The sequence below is a fragment of the Pollachius pollachius genome (assembly GCF_949987615.1).
Source record: "Pollachius pollachius genome assembly, chromosome: 12".
In the NCBI taxonomy this organism is placed as follows: Eukaryota; Metazoa; Chordata; class Actinopteri; order Gadiformes; family Gadidae; genus Pollachius; species Pollachius pollachius.
Genome location: NC_136945.1, coordinates 12,491,142 through 12,505,744, shown reverse-complemented (window position 1 = coordinate 12,505,744; position 14,603 = coordinate 12,491,142). Strand labels below are relative to the sequence as shown.

Sequence of the window (14,603 nt, the reverse complement as noted above, 5' to 3'; positions counted from 1 at the left end):
ACCATATCAACAAGGGTGACAGTGGGGAAAAATAAATAATAAACCTCACAAAAATATAAACGGCCAGGGTTTTCAAATTACACACACACACACACACACACACAAAAAAAACAAACATTTGCTTTGATAATTATTTGAAGAATTTCTACTTCATATTTAGCAATAAGTTCGTACTGCCATTATCTTAGAGCGAGAAAATAAATTGTCCACTTGACTTGATGATTTATGATGGTGAATATAAACATATTTAAAACAGTTCTGCGCAATCCAGCCAATCGATCCCCGAGTCCAAATTGTCCTCCAGTTAAATATTGAATACAAACTATTCCTCTCCTTCTTTTAAAATGTATACATTTTGATGGGAGAAATGAACTGCCAAGTGTACCCAGAGTGTGTAAAGAGACAGTTGTGTCACTAGTTGCACATAAAACCCCTTGAACACTGATTCTTTTTTTGATGTAGACCAGTTCCTACAATTCTTTTATCAAGGTAGTGAATGGTGAAAAACGTATAGAGATATATATAGATATATATACTTATATATATATCTTTATTCTTCGTATTTTTATTCGCAACTCTCTTGTGTGTTTCTCAGAGGTGACCCCGCAGCTCTTCAGAATTCACTGGTTAAATTGTCTTTACACCTGTACAATGAAAAGAAAAAGCACCTAAACAGTAGGAATCTCAAGGACTTGATGGAGAAGTGTGGCCTTGCAAATGGTGGATCCAGAAAACAAGGTTCACCATGCTATAGCGCAATTGGAAGGAAAAAAAAGAAAGAACGCCATCATACATTAGGGAGTAAGATTGTGCTCCTGAGTCTACGTGTGATAAAAAGGCCAAACAGCGGGAAAGATTAAATAGGGGAGGTGAAACCGCGGAGAGTCAAGGGTCCAAGCTGCAGGAGGGGGGGGGGGGGGGGGAGCAGTGAAGGTCTGAATGAAAAGTCATAGAGCCACAGGAGGACCAAGGGATGAGACAGGGGCAGGGAGAGCAGTTTCTAGCTCCAGAGCCCTGCGTAGTTCCCATGCAGGCCGGAGCAGAGCGGACCACCGGCCACAAACAGCTTGGTGCCGGAGTCGTCATAGCAGTGGGTGTAGACGGCGTTGGGGAACGAGTGGATGTCTGAGAAGTAGCTCCTCCACGTTTCATCGTGATTCTGGAGGAGTGAGGGTGGATGGGGAGAGAGAGAGAGAGACACACACACACACACACATTAAAAACTGGGGAGGGGCGTAATAAGTGAAGGAAAAAACTAAACAATACAGCAGATAAACCCAACAATACAGCAGATAAGCTGATCCCGCTTACCGATAATCAGCTGCTACTCATGGCAAAAAATGAGTGAATAAACGTTTGTGACCAACCAACATCCCTGGTAATTATATTAATTAATTGTAGTAACTTATAAAGATTTGACTTTTTCAAACTGGGGTGCAAACTTGTAGGCCTACTCCAGTAAACAAGTACTCACCACCAAACCGTAAACAAATAATCCCAATGAGTTTTCATTCATTTGTATTCTTATGAATACATTTTATATATATATGATGATATGCATTTTGGTGAAGCTGTGTCGCAGGGTATATAATTAAAGCAGGCTCAAATAAAGCCTTCACCATTATTTAGGGCTGTTAACCAACTTTAATAGGTGGTAGTGCTGATTGATGCTTACAAGCTAAAGATTTCAGTAGCACAAATACAAATTGAGTAGCACACACCTTTAAACATATTTTTAGAAATAAATCGTTGCCACTCCTTATAGTTTGGCCTTGAATGTAAGATGGGGGAAGCCAATTAAAAATAAATAATAATAATTAAATTGAAAATAATTACAAAAGGAGGGGCAGAAAATAGGCTGTTGAGGGTGAAATCTGAACACATATCTTGCCACAGCTTTCACATTCAAGAGGGGGTCAGTTTTGACATCAGACCTGTGTTCCGATCTGGTGCATCCGATCACAAAAGTCACATTGAAACGACAAGTTGTTAACGCTGGATGCTTTGGAGACAAATTACTCCATAACCTCCAAGTGACATCATTTTCCTTTGTTGTCATCATTCTGGCTGGTTCAGGCGATGCTATTGACTACTAAAATAGAATTTTGACTATAGAAATAGTCAAACTATAGAAATTTGTTTATATAGTTCAAGAAAAGTATAGTTCTTTCACCTGATTTTAAATATATAATAGCAGCACATTCCACTCGCAAATGTGAAAGTTAATACCTTTAACTTCACAATCATAAAAACATATGGAATCAAAACTGTTGCAATCTACAGCCCTGGTTTATCGGACCGATATTTATACCTCTTCCCTGGGAGTGAATCAACTGAAATAAAAGCCAAGCACATACCAGCCAGCCCTTCCCTGTGGTGAGCTTGAGGGTTCCTTCTCCTGGGCGCTGCCGGTACCCGCCGGCCGGGTTCAGGGGGTCTTCCAGGAATCTCTGGGCCCGTATGTCGTAGAAGAGGAGGGAGCCTTGGCCGGTGCCCACCGTCACTATGTGTTCGTAGAAACTCACAGATCGAATCCCTGCACACGGACAAAAACAATGTTCAGGCCTTGGCTAAGAGTACATTACTCCCTGCTTAGTGTCCCACAAGCATTTTAAATGGATTACCATTAACACATTACAATCTAAATTTTCTGTCGTTATTGTATTAGCATTAGTAATATTATTAATAATATTATTATTATGAGAGGTAATGCTATATTTGGTTCCCTGTGTTAAGTTGTATTTCATTTGAAACCAATGTTTAAGACTTTGAGTAATCCTTTAAATCAATGCAACATACTAAATTCAATTGAATGTTATTTGTATAGCCATTATTCATGTCTCAAAAAGAGAAGTCTCCTGGGGAAGCTTTTATCTTGTACAGTGGGTGTCTTGGATGGAGTACCCACCACTTCCCCTCTCCCTGGAGTTGACAGACTTGATGCTCTGTGTTGGCTGTCGAGGATCCAGGAAAGAGACGTGAGCCTGTGAGCCGACTGCATACACTGACCAGTCCTGTCCGTACGCCAGACATACGTTCTCCTTGCAGTGGGGGAGCTTGGTGGACAGCAGCTAAAATATGGAAATTACGCATTCAAATTATGGAATGAAAGTGTCAGGTGGATGTTTAGGTTTAAAAGTATGAATGTGAAGTAGAGGCACTATGCACGGTTACCTTGCACAGGTTATGCTCAGCCTTCCAGAGGTGAAAGTAGCCATCCAAAGACACAGCGCCTAACTCCTAAAAAACAATATGGTAAAAGGTCAAATGATCAAATAAGGGTTAGTTTCAATAAGGGACTTGAAATGGACATTGGCATTCAAGTGTTCTGATATCTGGGTTTCCCTGTCTCCTCAGCACTAACGTTACCTTGTGGTTATTGTTGAAGGCCAGCGCTCGGACCTTACAATTGTACGGGTTTGTGTACTCCTTGGGGATGTCCTTGAGGGCCCTGTGGGAGATGTGGGAGTAGCAGGGCACCGCTTCCTGACTCCTTTCAGCCTGGCCAAGCACGTCCTCAGTCACCTCCCACAGGCCCATGGAGCCATCCCTGGAACCTACAAATTTGGAGAAAACAATCTTGACTATGTGCTACAATCGTCCCCCATGCATGTTCACAAGTCTCCGGTTTGGTTCTTGATCCATTTGTCAGTTCTTTACAAACGCAAAAGGTAGTAAAGCTACTCACCAGAAACAGCCATGCTGTCACTTATCCATGCTATTGAGAAAATCCAGTCATTGTGGCCATCCTGAAAGACAACGACCACAAATCAAAGAGTTATTTATATTTGATTGCATATATTTTTAAAATAAATTGCGTACCCAGTCATAGGTAGGCAGTGGAAGCGGCTCAAGTACTTACATCTCCGACACAAACTGGGTCCAGTGTGGGCAGGCGGTAGACAGCCAGGCTATTAGGGTTGTCCCCTCCTGTGGCGAGGAGTGTCCTCGAGGGGTTCAGCTCAATGGCGTGAATACCACAGCCCTGTTGGTCAAGCCTGGATCGAGAGCCTGCAGTTGGAAGTAGGTGGCTGCCGACGGCGGCGCCAGCGCCCACTACCCCGGAGCCTCCGCTGGGACGCTCCCGGTCTTTCAGCATTGGAATACGGGTAATCTGCCCGGTAAGGACATCCGCTACAAAGAGCTGCAGAGAGGAGGAAAGAAGGCATTTGTCCAATCAACAATTTCCTTCAGATTTTCCTGATGTCTCAGGGTAATGCTATTTTATGTGCCTTTCTGAAAGGATGCAAGAAAGGCAGACTCGTCTTATGCTTTAACTAAAAAGAAGATCTAGGCCAAAGCTGGGGCCTAGCTCGTCCAAGTCAGAAATATCAATGTTCAAGCAGCTTGAACAACAACAAAAAAAAGTACAAAGAACAAATATCTATAATACATTTACTTTGATCCCATATTGCTTTAGCACACAAACAAAATATTTGAACACACAATAATTGATTAAGTGACCACATGGATATGTATGGAGTTGTTCATAAATATTTAAATCTTACTACTACTACTATTCTCTTACTACCTGAAAATGAAGCCCCTATTTACTCAATTTCTATGCTCCGGTTTAGGTTGGATAGTTCCTTAATTGCTACCAAGAGCCATCTCACCGTGTTACACTTGGTCCCACACACCACCTGGCGGTGGTTGAGCCACTGCGAGGCAAACACCTTGTTGAGGCGGCCCAGAGAGAACTCCCTCTCCTTGAGGATGCCCGGGAGCCGGCCAGCAGCAAACCCCCGGAGGCTCCGCTGAAGCCGCAACTCATGTTGCTGCTGCGGCCGAAATTCGCGCCCGCGAAGGGCACACACCACCGAGCTCCGGCTGCCCCACCACTGATGGGCATGGCGCGAAGATGAAGAAACGCGACTCCGCTTGGGGGCAGACTGACACCAGCCCAACTGTCAAGACAAAATATAATAAAATGAAAAACAGCAATGTTTAATACATCAAATATCAATATTTTCTTTTCAATGAGGATGTATGACCTATCCCCATGGAGTACATGAAGGGCTCCAAGCTTTCTGACCCAGTTAAGAAAAATCCCCCTAGTCATTGTTGGATTTAGTACATACACCTCCAACAAGAACATCAGACCCTGCTTAGTGTGTTTTATTGATTTGGGTTTAACCTTTATACAAGCAGACTTTGGCCATTAGGCAAGGTCACAGAGAGAGGATATATTATGTGAATACCTTTATTTGCATTCCTTGATACATAAATTGTGGTAATCTTATAAACTAGCTGTAAGCGACCAAGAGGATCACAATTCGGAGGCCTCTAGAACGCAATTCCTTCTATGGAGAGCCCTATACATGAAAATATAAGACTTATCTGCTTGTATTTAATGTCGATCGACTAACCAATATTGCGACTCTACAGACAGCTTGGGTCATTCTCTTTGACTCCAAGCATTTTCTTAAGGGTTAGAAAAAAAAAAACTTTCTGTCAATAATTCTGTGATGAGTTCAATTACTTAAGAACACCAAGCCATGGCAGACTTGACGGAAGTTTCTCATTCATAACACACGTGGATTTTCGTGAAAGATGGGCATATAGATACAAAGGATGCCCACGCTGTCGGTAGAGGTGTATTATTGGTGAGTTTAGCACCATACACCAAGCAGATATGAATGAGCTGTTCATGTATAGATACGTCTCTCAATTGTAACATCGTCTTTGCTTGTGGCTACCGAAGAACGACTCCGCGTAAAGCGTATTCCTCCTATTTTATAAATTTGAATAAGAATAAATTGATATACTTTGTAAATCTGTGTGCATTTTACCAAGAGCATTTTTATACATATAATTGACAAAACACACAAGGCATTGTCATACCTTAAATTACAAACCTCCGCTAAAAACGTTTGGATTTCTGGTTTGATTTTTAAATTGAAAAACAAACAATTTCAAAGCCAAATGATTTACCGTAATCAACCGATTTAAAATACAAATATATGAATTTCCTCATACGTGTTAAATACGACTAATGCTCGCCGTAGAGGTTGGTAAAATGGTTCGGCGACTCTAACGCTGTACTTGTAACATTGTCCTTGTACATTAATGTTATGAGACGATGTGTCATCTTAAAACATTTGATGGCACGCTACTCGTTAGCCTAGCCAACTACGAACATTCAAATACAAACAGTAAACCCAAATTTTAAACACGATTACTTTTAATGGGCTTTTGCGTGCATCGTCTTGGATGGGAATGATCAGCGAAATGACTAACCAAACCAAGCTGTCAAATGTTAAATATGCATTTGTCACGAAATACAAAAACGAGCTAGCGCCTTTCCCAGCTAGGATGCTAACTTGTTCAGCTAGCTTACGGTACCATCGCAGCGCTCGGTTTCCGCCTACCTGTTGTTGGTCTTTGGGCTCCCCTGCTTTCCTTTTCCTGCTAACTGTTTTTCTCGCCATAGTCTGACACACACAATTCCCTCACCCACATGGAGGGTAATAGTGACACTGTAAACTGGATCATATAATGGCGATTAACTATGTTTTTCTTGGCCCTCGTCCGGTGGCAAACGAGAGCGATCACATAAAGGGTTAGGTTAGATACTAGCTAGGGTTAACGCTTCTTGCTAACGTCAGCTAGCCTCTGGGTTCCGCAGAAAGTATCGGCACGGCGTTTCTTGGTTATTGACTCGGTCTCGACAGAGGAGCCTAGATGAGAGGCTCCCCTCTCCGCAATATTAACACCCGTTTTTGCCCGTTTTGAGAGTCGCGTCAGCAACGATGAAAACATTGACCCTCGCGCAGCCGCACTAAGATTAAATATCAACAAAAACAAGGTCGTTCGTGAACACTGACGTTATGTGCGTGCTCGTCCACTGGCTTCGTCACATGACATCATACCCCAAACAGGGGACCAATATTGGCGAATGTTTTGTGTTGGCAGCTAGCAGTTTCAAAATTTTAACTTGATCATTTGAATGCTGATCACCACTTTCATTGAATATTTAGTGGTTTAGTGAACGTCGTCACACCTGTGGTGTTCCGGGTCTAAAATAACTGCTATTTGAAATGCATTGGTACAATTATATTATGTTCATCCAGCAGATGGAAAACATCCCGATAAACCCAAATACGTGGTTACATTACCATCACATGAAAAACGAAATGTGTTTGTTTTATTTTCAGTTCAAGAAAATCTAGGTAGAAATTTGAGTGTCACCAAGTGGCAATCATCTATATACTGGTTTCTAGCACAAACCCAACAGTAACTCAGGTTGCTGAAAAACTGTTTAAGTAAAGGTCCCTTACGTTTCATCAGTAGGATTTCATTGGTATGGCGTAGTGTTAGCAATCAAGGAGATTTGACTTTCTGTAGAGACTTTATATGTTAACAATTTATCTCCTTTAATCACCAATCCAGACACACACAGTATACATGTCCAGCTTTGGTTTCCCCATCACAACCCACGACAACTAATAATATGAATTAGAAGTTGCCCTAGAAACCTGGAATTCTGGTCTAATTTATAAGGTATCCTTCACAGTGGAGGCAAAATTTAACTTTAGTTTACTAGCTGTTCAGAGTAGGCCACATATTATATAGAATTCCACACACACACACACACAAATATGTATACACACATGTATGTATATATATATATATATATATATATATATATGGATAAACATAACATATGCATATATAATCAAATTGTGTAATGTAATGTAACATAGAGCAAAATGGGGCGGAAGTTAAACATGTCATCAAAATAACACATTGTTTTATTCTGCATAAGACAGTCTCAAACAATGACATCTGGTGTGCATACAATAGGAAGAAATCCCTTAGGATATGAACTACAGATTTAGGCTGAGGTTTGTCAATCAATAATAGGGTTTGTATTTTGGAGACCTTATTAGTATTTTGCACAATGCATCTTCCTTTAAACAAAAAAGGCTTTGTTGATAAATGCAATTTACTTTAGAGTCAGGGATCTTAGCATCAGCTTTGGACCAATGCAATGAAACAATGTAGTCTCAATTATATGTTTGTTGCAATCCTCATGGTGTACATTTTATTTTATATGTACCCAGTTTCCAACAGTGAATCAATTACAAAATATAGTTTTGGTATTGGCAACAAAGAGGCCTATATGAGCAAACCTATTACTCTTAAACACTCGTTTGGCTGTTTCTAGGTCCTGGACCAATTCTAAGTAGAGGAAGTTGTCACGTTTAGCCCCATACTGATTTTACTTGAAGCCCTTAATGTGACACCATGTCTTTTACAACCCCAGTCCACACAAAGCAGTGGTTGAAGACTCTTGGGAGACTCTAATCGGGCACAGAGAGCAAGAGAGAGGTCGGGGTTGTACCATCATGAAAAATACTTTCACATCTGAAATGTGTGAATATATATTTCAACTTAAAAAAAGAATAAAACAAAGACCAGTCGAGATTAAATTCAGTTTGCATTACATGTCAGAACAGATAACTTTAAGTGTATGAATATGAAAGTCAAACAGCTACAATTATTTTGGATTAAACTGTGTTCCATGAAACCAATATGAGAATAAAGAACACACAGCATCAAATCAATGAGGACAAATCAGCCTTTTCCCAAACACTTGCCATGCCTTATCCCCATTATTATATTTGCAGAGGCTGAAAAGTGCTGGTCACCAGTCATTCATTGTTAATTGGGTCTATTGCACTCTAGCATGGTTGGAAAGCACACACTTCACATTATTTAACTTTTTCCCACAGACTTATTTTTAGTCTCTAAACAGAACCCATTATAATCGAAAGGGTGACTTCTGTCATTTTGTTTACAATACAGAATTGCACATGACTCCATAACCATTTTCTCCAACCAAAGTGTCAGTGTACGATATTTAAATAAGTTGATCATCTACAAAATGGGATATTGTGTGCCATGTTTGACAAACTGGTGCCACAAAAGGTATGCATTGAGACATGTCCTAATATTTCTCTGCGAAAGAACTGACCTCTTCTACCCAAATCTTTAAGCAATCTATTCCAGTGCAGGTTGAAGAGCCCACTATTACAGCAGAGGCAATTAAAATACATTTTAAGAATCCATTATGCAATTCCTAAAAAAAGAAACAAAACAAAACGTAATATGAAAAAAAAAAAGGTGCCCTTCAGAAAACAAAGAGATGAATAATAAGTGAAAACATGAGACAAGTAAGAGTACAACCAAGCGCCATGAACCAAAACAGAGAGGGCACTTCTTGGGAGTCAGTTCTCTGTCTGGTGGCGGTGCCTTTGTGTGTGTTTAAAGTTCAGATGTTTGTTGGTTTATTCTACAGACAGCCTCCTTAGGTCCTCAATCCGCTTGATCTCTATGTACTGCCTATGCTAAACTGAACGTTGGAAGAATGCAGCTTAGTTAACTGACAAGTGTCAGTATGTGAAACTTGTTTTTCCTCTTCTGGTGTGGTGTGAATCTGGCTCCAGATTCCCTTCTGTTTGCTCTCAGAGCCCTCATCAAATTATGCCACGCCTTTGAAAGTGCTAGCTGATCAACTCGAAAGCGTCAGACTGTTTCCATGCCAAGAGAATCTTGGCTTTTCATCAAGCAGTACCAACTGTGGTATTCAACCACAGGATTTAGGAAAAGACAAAAACAGTACATTTTTGACTTCCTCCGCTCTAGGCACACAGTATTTAAGAAGTACAGAGGCATGTTTTGAACACAGAGCGGGAATCAAGGCCCTCTCTCCTTCCAAAAGCAGAGTGAATGGGCCTGGTGTCATTAAGGTAGGCAGAAGGAAGGGATTGGGGGAGAGTGGGGGGGAGCGATCGAGGGAGACAAGCCTCGCACTGGGCATTGACTTCCCAACCAGCTTGGCTCAGCTGGCTGTGGCACGTGCCATCAGGTCCTCGAGAGCCTTATCCTGGTCATTGTTGTGGACCAGTAGCACCTCTTTTATAGTCTCTCGCTCAAAGCCCATCTCACCAAATCTTGACATCAGCTCAAGAAACTGCAAGGCCTGAGGGGGAAATAAGAATGTGTTACACAATTAAAGGGCATCGCGCAGGTACAATTTATTATATCAATTCACATTGAGTGCAAAGAAATGGGTTAAAATAACAATCTATAGTTCTATGGGACAGATCATGAGGGGAAAGCCTATGTAGGCACCCTAACACAAATGACATTGTCATGTCATTCTGCACGAGGTTGTCAATTAGCAAGCAATGGCCTGGTGTATTCTCCTTGTGATGCGTTTGCGTCAAATTCAATATTTTGGTTGGCGTGCATATTGCGTTGTAATTCTGAGCAGCACATCATGAACATAGTGTTGACCTCGATTTGCTTCATGCTTTTCAAACACCTTAATTATTTGGGAGGGCCAACTTTCCATTGGCGCTGTTGACAGTTACAACTCAATTTGCTACAACAATTATAATACACACCTTTTCTTCTGAACACTTGTACATCTCTAGACACTCCTCCACAGCAATGGCATCAAATCCCCGCTCACACAGACGTCCATGCACAAACAAATAGTCCAGCACCTGTGACACAATTGATTCAGGTTCATAGCTGAAAAGATGTTCTTAAACAAGGTGAACCTGTTCAGATCACATTCCCTGGATTACAGGAAATTGGTATCATCTGTCAAATTGTTCACGATAAGAAGCAGATTAACAAATAGAGTTGGTTTTAACATAGGCAAACAGCAGTGTTTGGGATTACAGATGTGTTGAGTGGGGACCCCACCTGCTCCACATTCTGCCCTTGTTTCTGCATGGCGCGCAAGACTCCCTCATAGGAGTATCCCATGCCAACGATGGTTTCAACACACTGGCGCTCACTAGGGGTCAGGCTGAGAAGAGCTCCCCCGCATGGCAGACCCCCCATGCCCGCCCCTGGGTGGGTCTTCAGAGAGAAAATACAAATAGAAATGAATACATAATTAAGTTTCAATTAACATTTAAATAATTATTTCAAGACAATTTAGGATTAAACTAGTCAATCAACTTCATACCGGTTTCGGAGCACCGTTCCTAGGGTGGCTGGATGGGTCCGGGGGAACAATCACATGGGTCTTTGGGAACGCTGGTGGGCTGCCATTTACTACGTTACGTCGGGGAACTGGGACTGGAAGAGGGTGGTAGCCCATACGAGCTGGCTCACTGTCACCAGGATCTGATAGTTTGGGAAATGTAAGCGACCGGATGTTACAGGGTCGATCGTCCGAGTCCAGTGCTCCTCTACCCGGGCCCCCTGCTCGATCCATGTCCATCAGACCAACAAACCCATTAGGTTTGTGAACAAAGCCTGGCTTAACCAGGTGGCTGGTGTTGGTGTTAGGAGGAGAGCTACCGTGCACGACTGGCGGTATCTGGGCAGGCTCTGGTGGGGAAATAGAGGGAGGAGGCGGGGGCTGTGGTTGGCTCTCGAGGATGTTGCGTAGCTCCTCCCTATCATCTAAAGTCTTGAGTTCCAGCTTATCAAAAGGGTCCTCTTCCCGTTCAAAGTCAGCCAGGTTGAGGCTATGCACTAAAGGAGTGCTGGGCAGGGCCTTCCTAGGCCCCAGGCTAGGTGCTGGGAGTGGGGTGAGGATGTCATTGTGGCAAAGTCCCGCTAGAACTGGGTTGAGTGCAGGTGGTGGGGGGTCCTGGTCCTTTCCGGAATGTCTGTTCCCATCTCTGTTGTCAACATCCTGGGCCAAGGCAGCCTGGGTCTCTGCTTCCTGTCTGGCTGCAGCTGCTGCTTCTTCTGCTCTCGCCTCGCCTGCCCGGGCCTCGGCCAGCTCTTGTCCCCAACGCACACTTCTCCTCTCCAGCGAGAAGTCATACTGCAGAAAAGCATATGGAGGCAGTTGAGAAAAATACCCCTACTGGCAACTATACAACCAGTGCCGCTTAACCACAATCAACCTCTGAGCATGTGTTACGAGCACAGACATGGACGCATTTGCATTTGTAGAGAAGACTCCGTCATAAGGGAGAAGGATAGTCTAGTGGTAAGGGATATCTCCCAGAGCAAAATGCCTGCCAGTTAATTCCATGGATCCAAAGGCGCTTTCAGGGCACTGTTTGTTTGGAGCATTTTTTCCTCACCCTGGTGAAGTTCCCTTATTGGTTCGGTTTCTTTGGGCATAAGTCAACTGATCAATCTGACTTGGCTGTTGACCGATGCAAGATGACCCTGGATTTTTTTGTTTCGATTATGCTGTTTGTGGTGAGAACGAAATCTGACTGAACAGACCAACACAACTTTGGCTACACCATAACATACCTGTGACTACAGCGTCTACACATTTGTCCCTTAAATTAGCCTAGGTAAGCTATTCATGCTAATGCCAAAGGCAACGGCTTTGAGTAGAAGGTAAAGGTTAACAAGATGGAATTTAAATATTTTATGTTCAAAGTATCCAGCTTCTAAAGAGACGCTATTTGCAAACAGCTTTTGGATGTGGGTTCCCTATTTGGATAACACTGTTTATTGTGGTGTCAGCTAGGCAAGCAAATGCATTATGTTCAGAACTGGTTAACTAACCCTTGTATTATTTCAATTAATGTCAATATTACAGTAAATAGCCAAGATAAAGATAAACATTCCTTGATGCCATTGATAAAGCAAACAGACCTGTAAGTCACTCAGTACGGAACCACAATCAGGTAAACAGAACCCAACAGGCAGCCCCACTTTGGCAGGGCAGCGGAACCGCTCGTTGATTTTGAAGGGAACATCTTCCAGGTAACTGAGGGGACCTAACATACGGCAAGGAAAGAATAAAGTTTAACAAGAGCTTAAAAACATTTTCATGGCAAGGGGTGGCCCCATTTTTATTTGAACTGAATTGAGGGATAGAAAGAGAAAACTAAAAGAATACTGCAGAGGAATTTAAAGCTAATTAAATTGATATTAACCATTGTTGTAGTTGTCCGTTCCAGACTTCCTTGCAGCCATTTAGAGATTCTGTAAACAAATAGCAAATTAAGAAATTAATAGAAAAGAACATAGCATCAATATGACATTCAGTGCATCACTGTGACCCCCCTGGGCTTTAACTGGTTCCTATTCAGATAAGTCATTATCTTAGCTTAGTTTATATAAAGGATATCTTTATGCAAGAAGAAAGGTTGTCTAATTCAAAGCTCGAGCTCATCATTATGCTAGAGACACCATTTCAAATTGTACTTATTTGCGAAGTTATTTTTAGGGTCATTAGCTCTGCGCATTCCATAGATTACCGTTTTTCTTAAAAAAAAAGGTAATTTTCTTATTTAGTCACGCTCTAGCACAATAAGGTGCTTCATTGACACAGCTTATTGATAAATAACTTACAAATGATAACATGTTGAGTGATTCGCTTGTCATAAAGGGATTTGCTAATATATGTATACAACAGGTTGCGTCCTTTGAACTAAAATCTGATACTTAAATGTCTAATTATTGCGAGGTCCCTAAAACAAATAGTAACGTTAAACAAATGAATTAGCAAGGACACTTGTTGTACTATGACAGCATACTCGAGAATTCATTTTAGATTGTGAAGGTTTTAGATGCAATGTAAACATCCCATGCACTTTAGGTAATGATTACCTGTACAGACAGAGCAATCAACCATCTACCAGCTCACCAACCACCTAATATTATATGCAGAGGGCGTCAATAAGGACATTTATCAAACTGTCGCCTTAAAACAAGCTATCGGTGTTCCGTTATGTTTTAATCAGCAACAAGCGAAACTAAATGTACTCACCTTAAAGGAGGTGACGAACACAGAAGTTATGGTTCGCCACATTTATAGTAAACGATAATGATTCTTTCAAGTGTATGTTTGCAATGTATGTGGGTTTTTAGGTAAAACGCAAACGTTGACGCGTAAAGCTTAGCTATGCTGCTGGCCTGGTGGTAGTAGTTGTGTTATGACTGGCTGACTCAATGCTGCCACCGCCCATGTAAAACTGACTCAACATTTACACACACAGGTATTGTACCAGTATCCGCACGTCTTGTTCTTCCAAAATCCAAATGGTCGCTTGCTGAGATGACACCTTGCTTCGAGTGTGTTTTTGCACAGGAGTATTATTTATATTGAAATCTCTTTCCTGCTTCATCGTGGAACGCCATCTTGATTTGTCAACCTTCCTTCCTCGGGTTCCTGTTTGACGTCACCGCCTCACGCAGATGACGGAAGCTCTTTCGCTTGCTGATGGTTCGTTCAAGTACTTTCCAAATTTATAGAAAGAAGGTGGGGTTCACCTGTTATTTTTATTTTTTTGGTAGTGTTGTATATTTTATATGCACACCTCAGATAACCTGTCAAACTGAATACATAGAATCCCTATCCCTGCTGTGATCATTGTTAGCTTACTTTTCAGAGTGGTGTAAATGGTGCGTTCAGATACACCTCGGCGAACTCAATTTTATTTTGGAAGAAAACTGCAGTAAACATTTTTATAATCAGATGTCTCTCCCATATTAAACCTTAATCCTGTTTTACTCTTTCATTTTATCTCATTTGATGTGTTATGTAGTTTTACCTTATCACTTGGATTTAAAATCTTAAACAATATAATATATAATAACAAAATGTCAGAATTTGGGGTGAATTTGTTATGTAGCCCAATTATTATATTCTAAAT

The 14,603-nt window shown here is 41.6% G+C and overlaps 2 protein-coding genes across 5 annotated transcripts; both read right to left on the bottom strand.

The window, feature by feature from the left end:
• Positions 1–27: 27 nt before the first annotated feature.
• On the bottom strand, positions 28–6,803 carry dcaf12 (DDB1 and CUL4 associated factor 12). The gene is made up of 9 exons (XM_079748487.1): positions 6,372–6,803; positions 4,617–4,907; positions 3,863–4,144; positions 3,689–3,749; positions 3,370–3,557; positions 3,175–3,240; positions 2,909–3,071; positions 2,358–2,536; positions 28–1,159 (listed from the first exon to the last, which is right to left on the bottom strand). Exons 1-9 carry the CDS (start codon positions 6,429–6,431, stop codon positions 1,001–1,003), a joined length of 1,449 nt encoding a protein of 482 aa, XP_079604613.1. The 5' UTR covers positions 6,432–6,803; the 3' UTR covers positions 28–1,000.
• A 495-nt stretch (positions 6,804–7,298) lies between these two features.
• ubap1 (ubiquitin associated protein 1) lies at positions 7,299–14,107 on the bottom strand. Of its 4 annotated transcripts, none has more exons than XM_079747813.1 (7): positions 13,718–14,107; positions 12,882–12,930; positions 12,598–12,722; positions 10,991–11,803; positions 10,723–10,881; positions 10,416–10,517; positions 7,299–9,988 (listed from the first exon to the last, which is right to left on the bottom strand). In XM_079747813.1, the coding sequence occupies exons 2-7, from the start codon at positions 12,919–12,921 to the stop codon at positions 9,848–9,850; spliced, it is 1,380 nt and encodes a 459-aa protein (XP_079603939.1). In that variant the 5' UTR covers positions 12,922–12,930; positions 13,718–14,107; the 3' UTR covers positions 7,299–9,847. The 4 variants fall into 4 exon arrangements, with proteins under 4 accessions (XP_079603939.1, XP_079603940.1, XP_079603938.1 ...); XM_079747814.1 differs by having other exon boundaries at positions 13,943–14,107; XM_079747812.1 differs by having other exon boundaries at positions 13,956–14,107.
• Positions 14,108–14,603: the final 496 nt, after the last annotated feature.

What these genes read in the sequence shown, in the direction of transcription:
- ubap1 (XM_079747813.1), bottom strand. Translation starts at nt 12,921, where the DNA reads ATGGCTGCAAGGAAGTCTGGAACGGACAACTACAACAATG. An exon ending in GGAACGGTGCTCCGAAACCG is followed by an intron (nt 10,882 to 10,990) that starts GTATGAAGTTGA and finishes TTCTCTCTGAAG; the next exon opens with ACCCACCCAGGGGCGGGCAT. An exon ending in ACAAGTGTTCAGAAGAAAAG is followed by an intron (nt 9,989 to 10,415) that starts GTGTGTATTATA and finishes TTTCCCCCTCAG; the next exon opens with GCCTTGCAGTTTCTTGAGCT.
- dcaf12 (XM_079748487.1), bottom strand. Translation starts at nt 6,431, where the DNA reads ATGGCGAGAAAAACAGTTAGCAGGAAAAGGAAAGCAGGGGAGCCCAAA. An exon ending in CTCCAGGGAGAGGGGAAGTG is followed by an intron (nt 2,537 to 2,908) that starts GTGGGTACTCCA and finishes GTCCGTGTGCAG; the next exon opens with GGATTCGATCTGTGAGTTTC. An exon ending in CCACAGGGAAGGGCTGGCTG is followed by an intron (nt 1,160 to 2,357) that starts GTATGTGCTTGG and finishes TCACTCCTCCAG; the next exon opens with AATCACGATGAAACGTGGAG.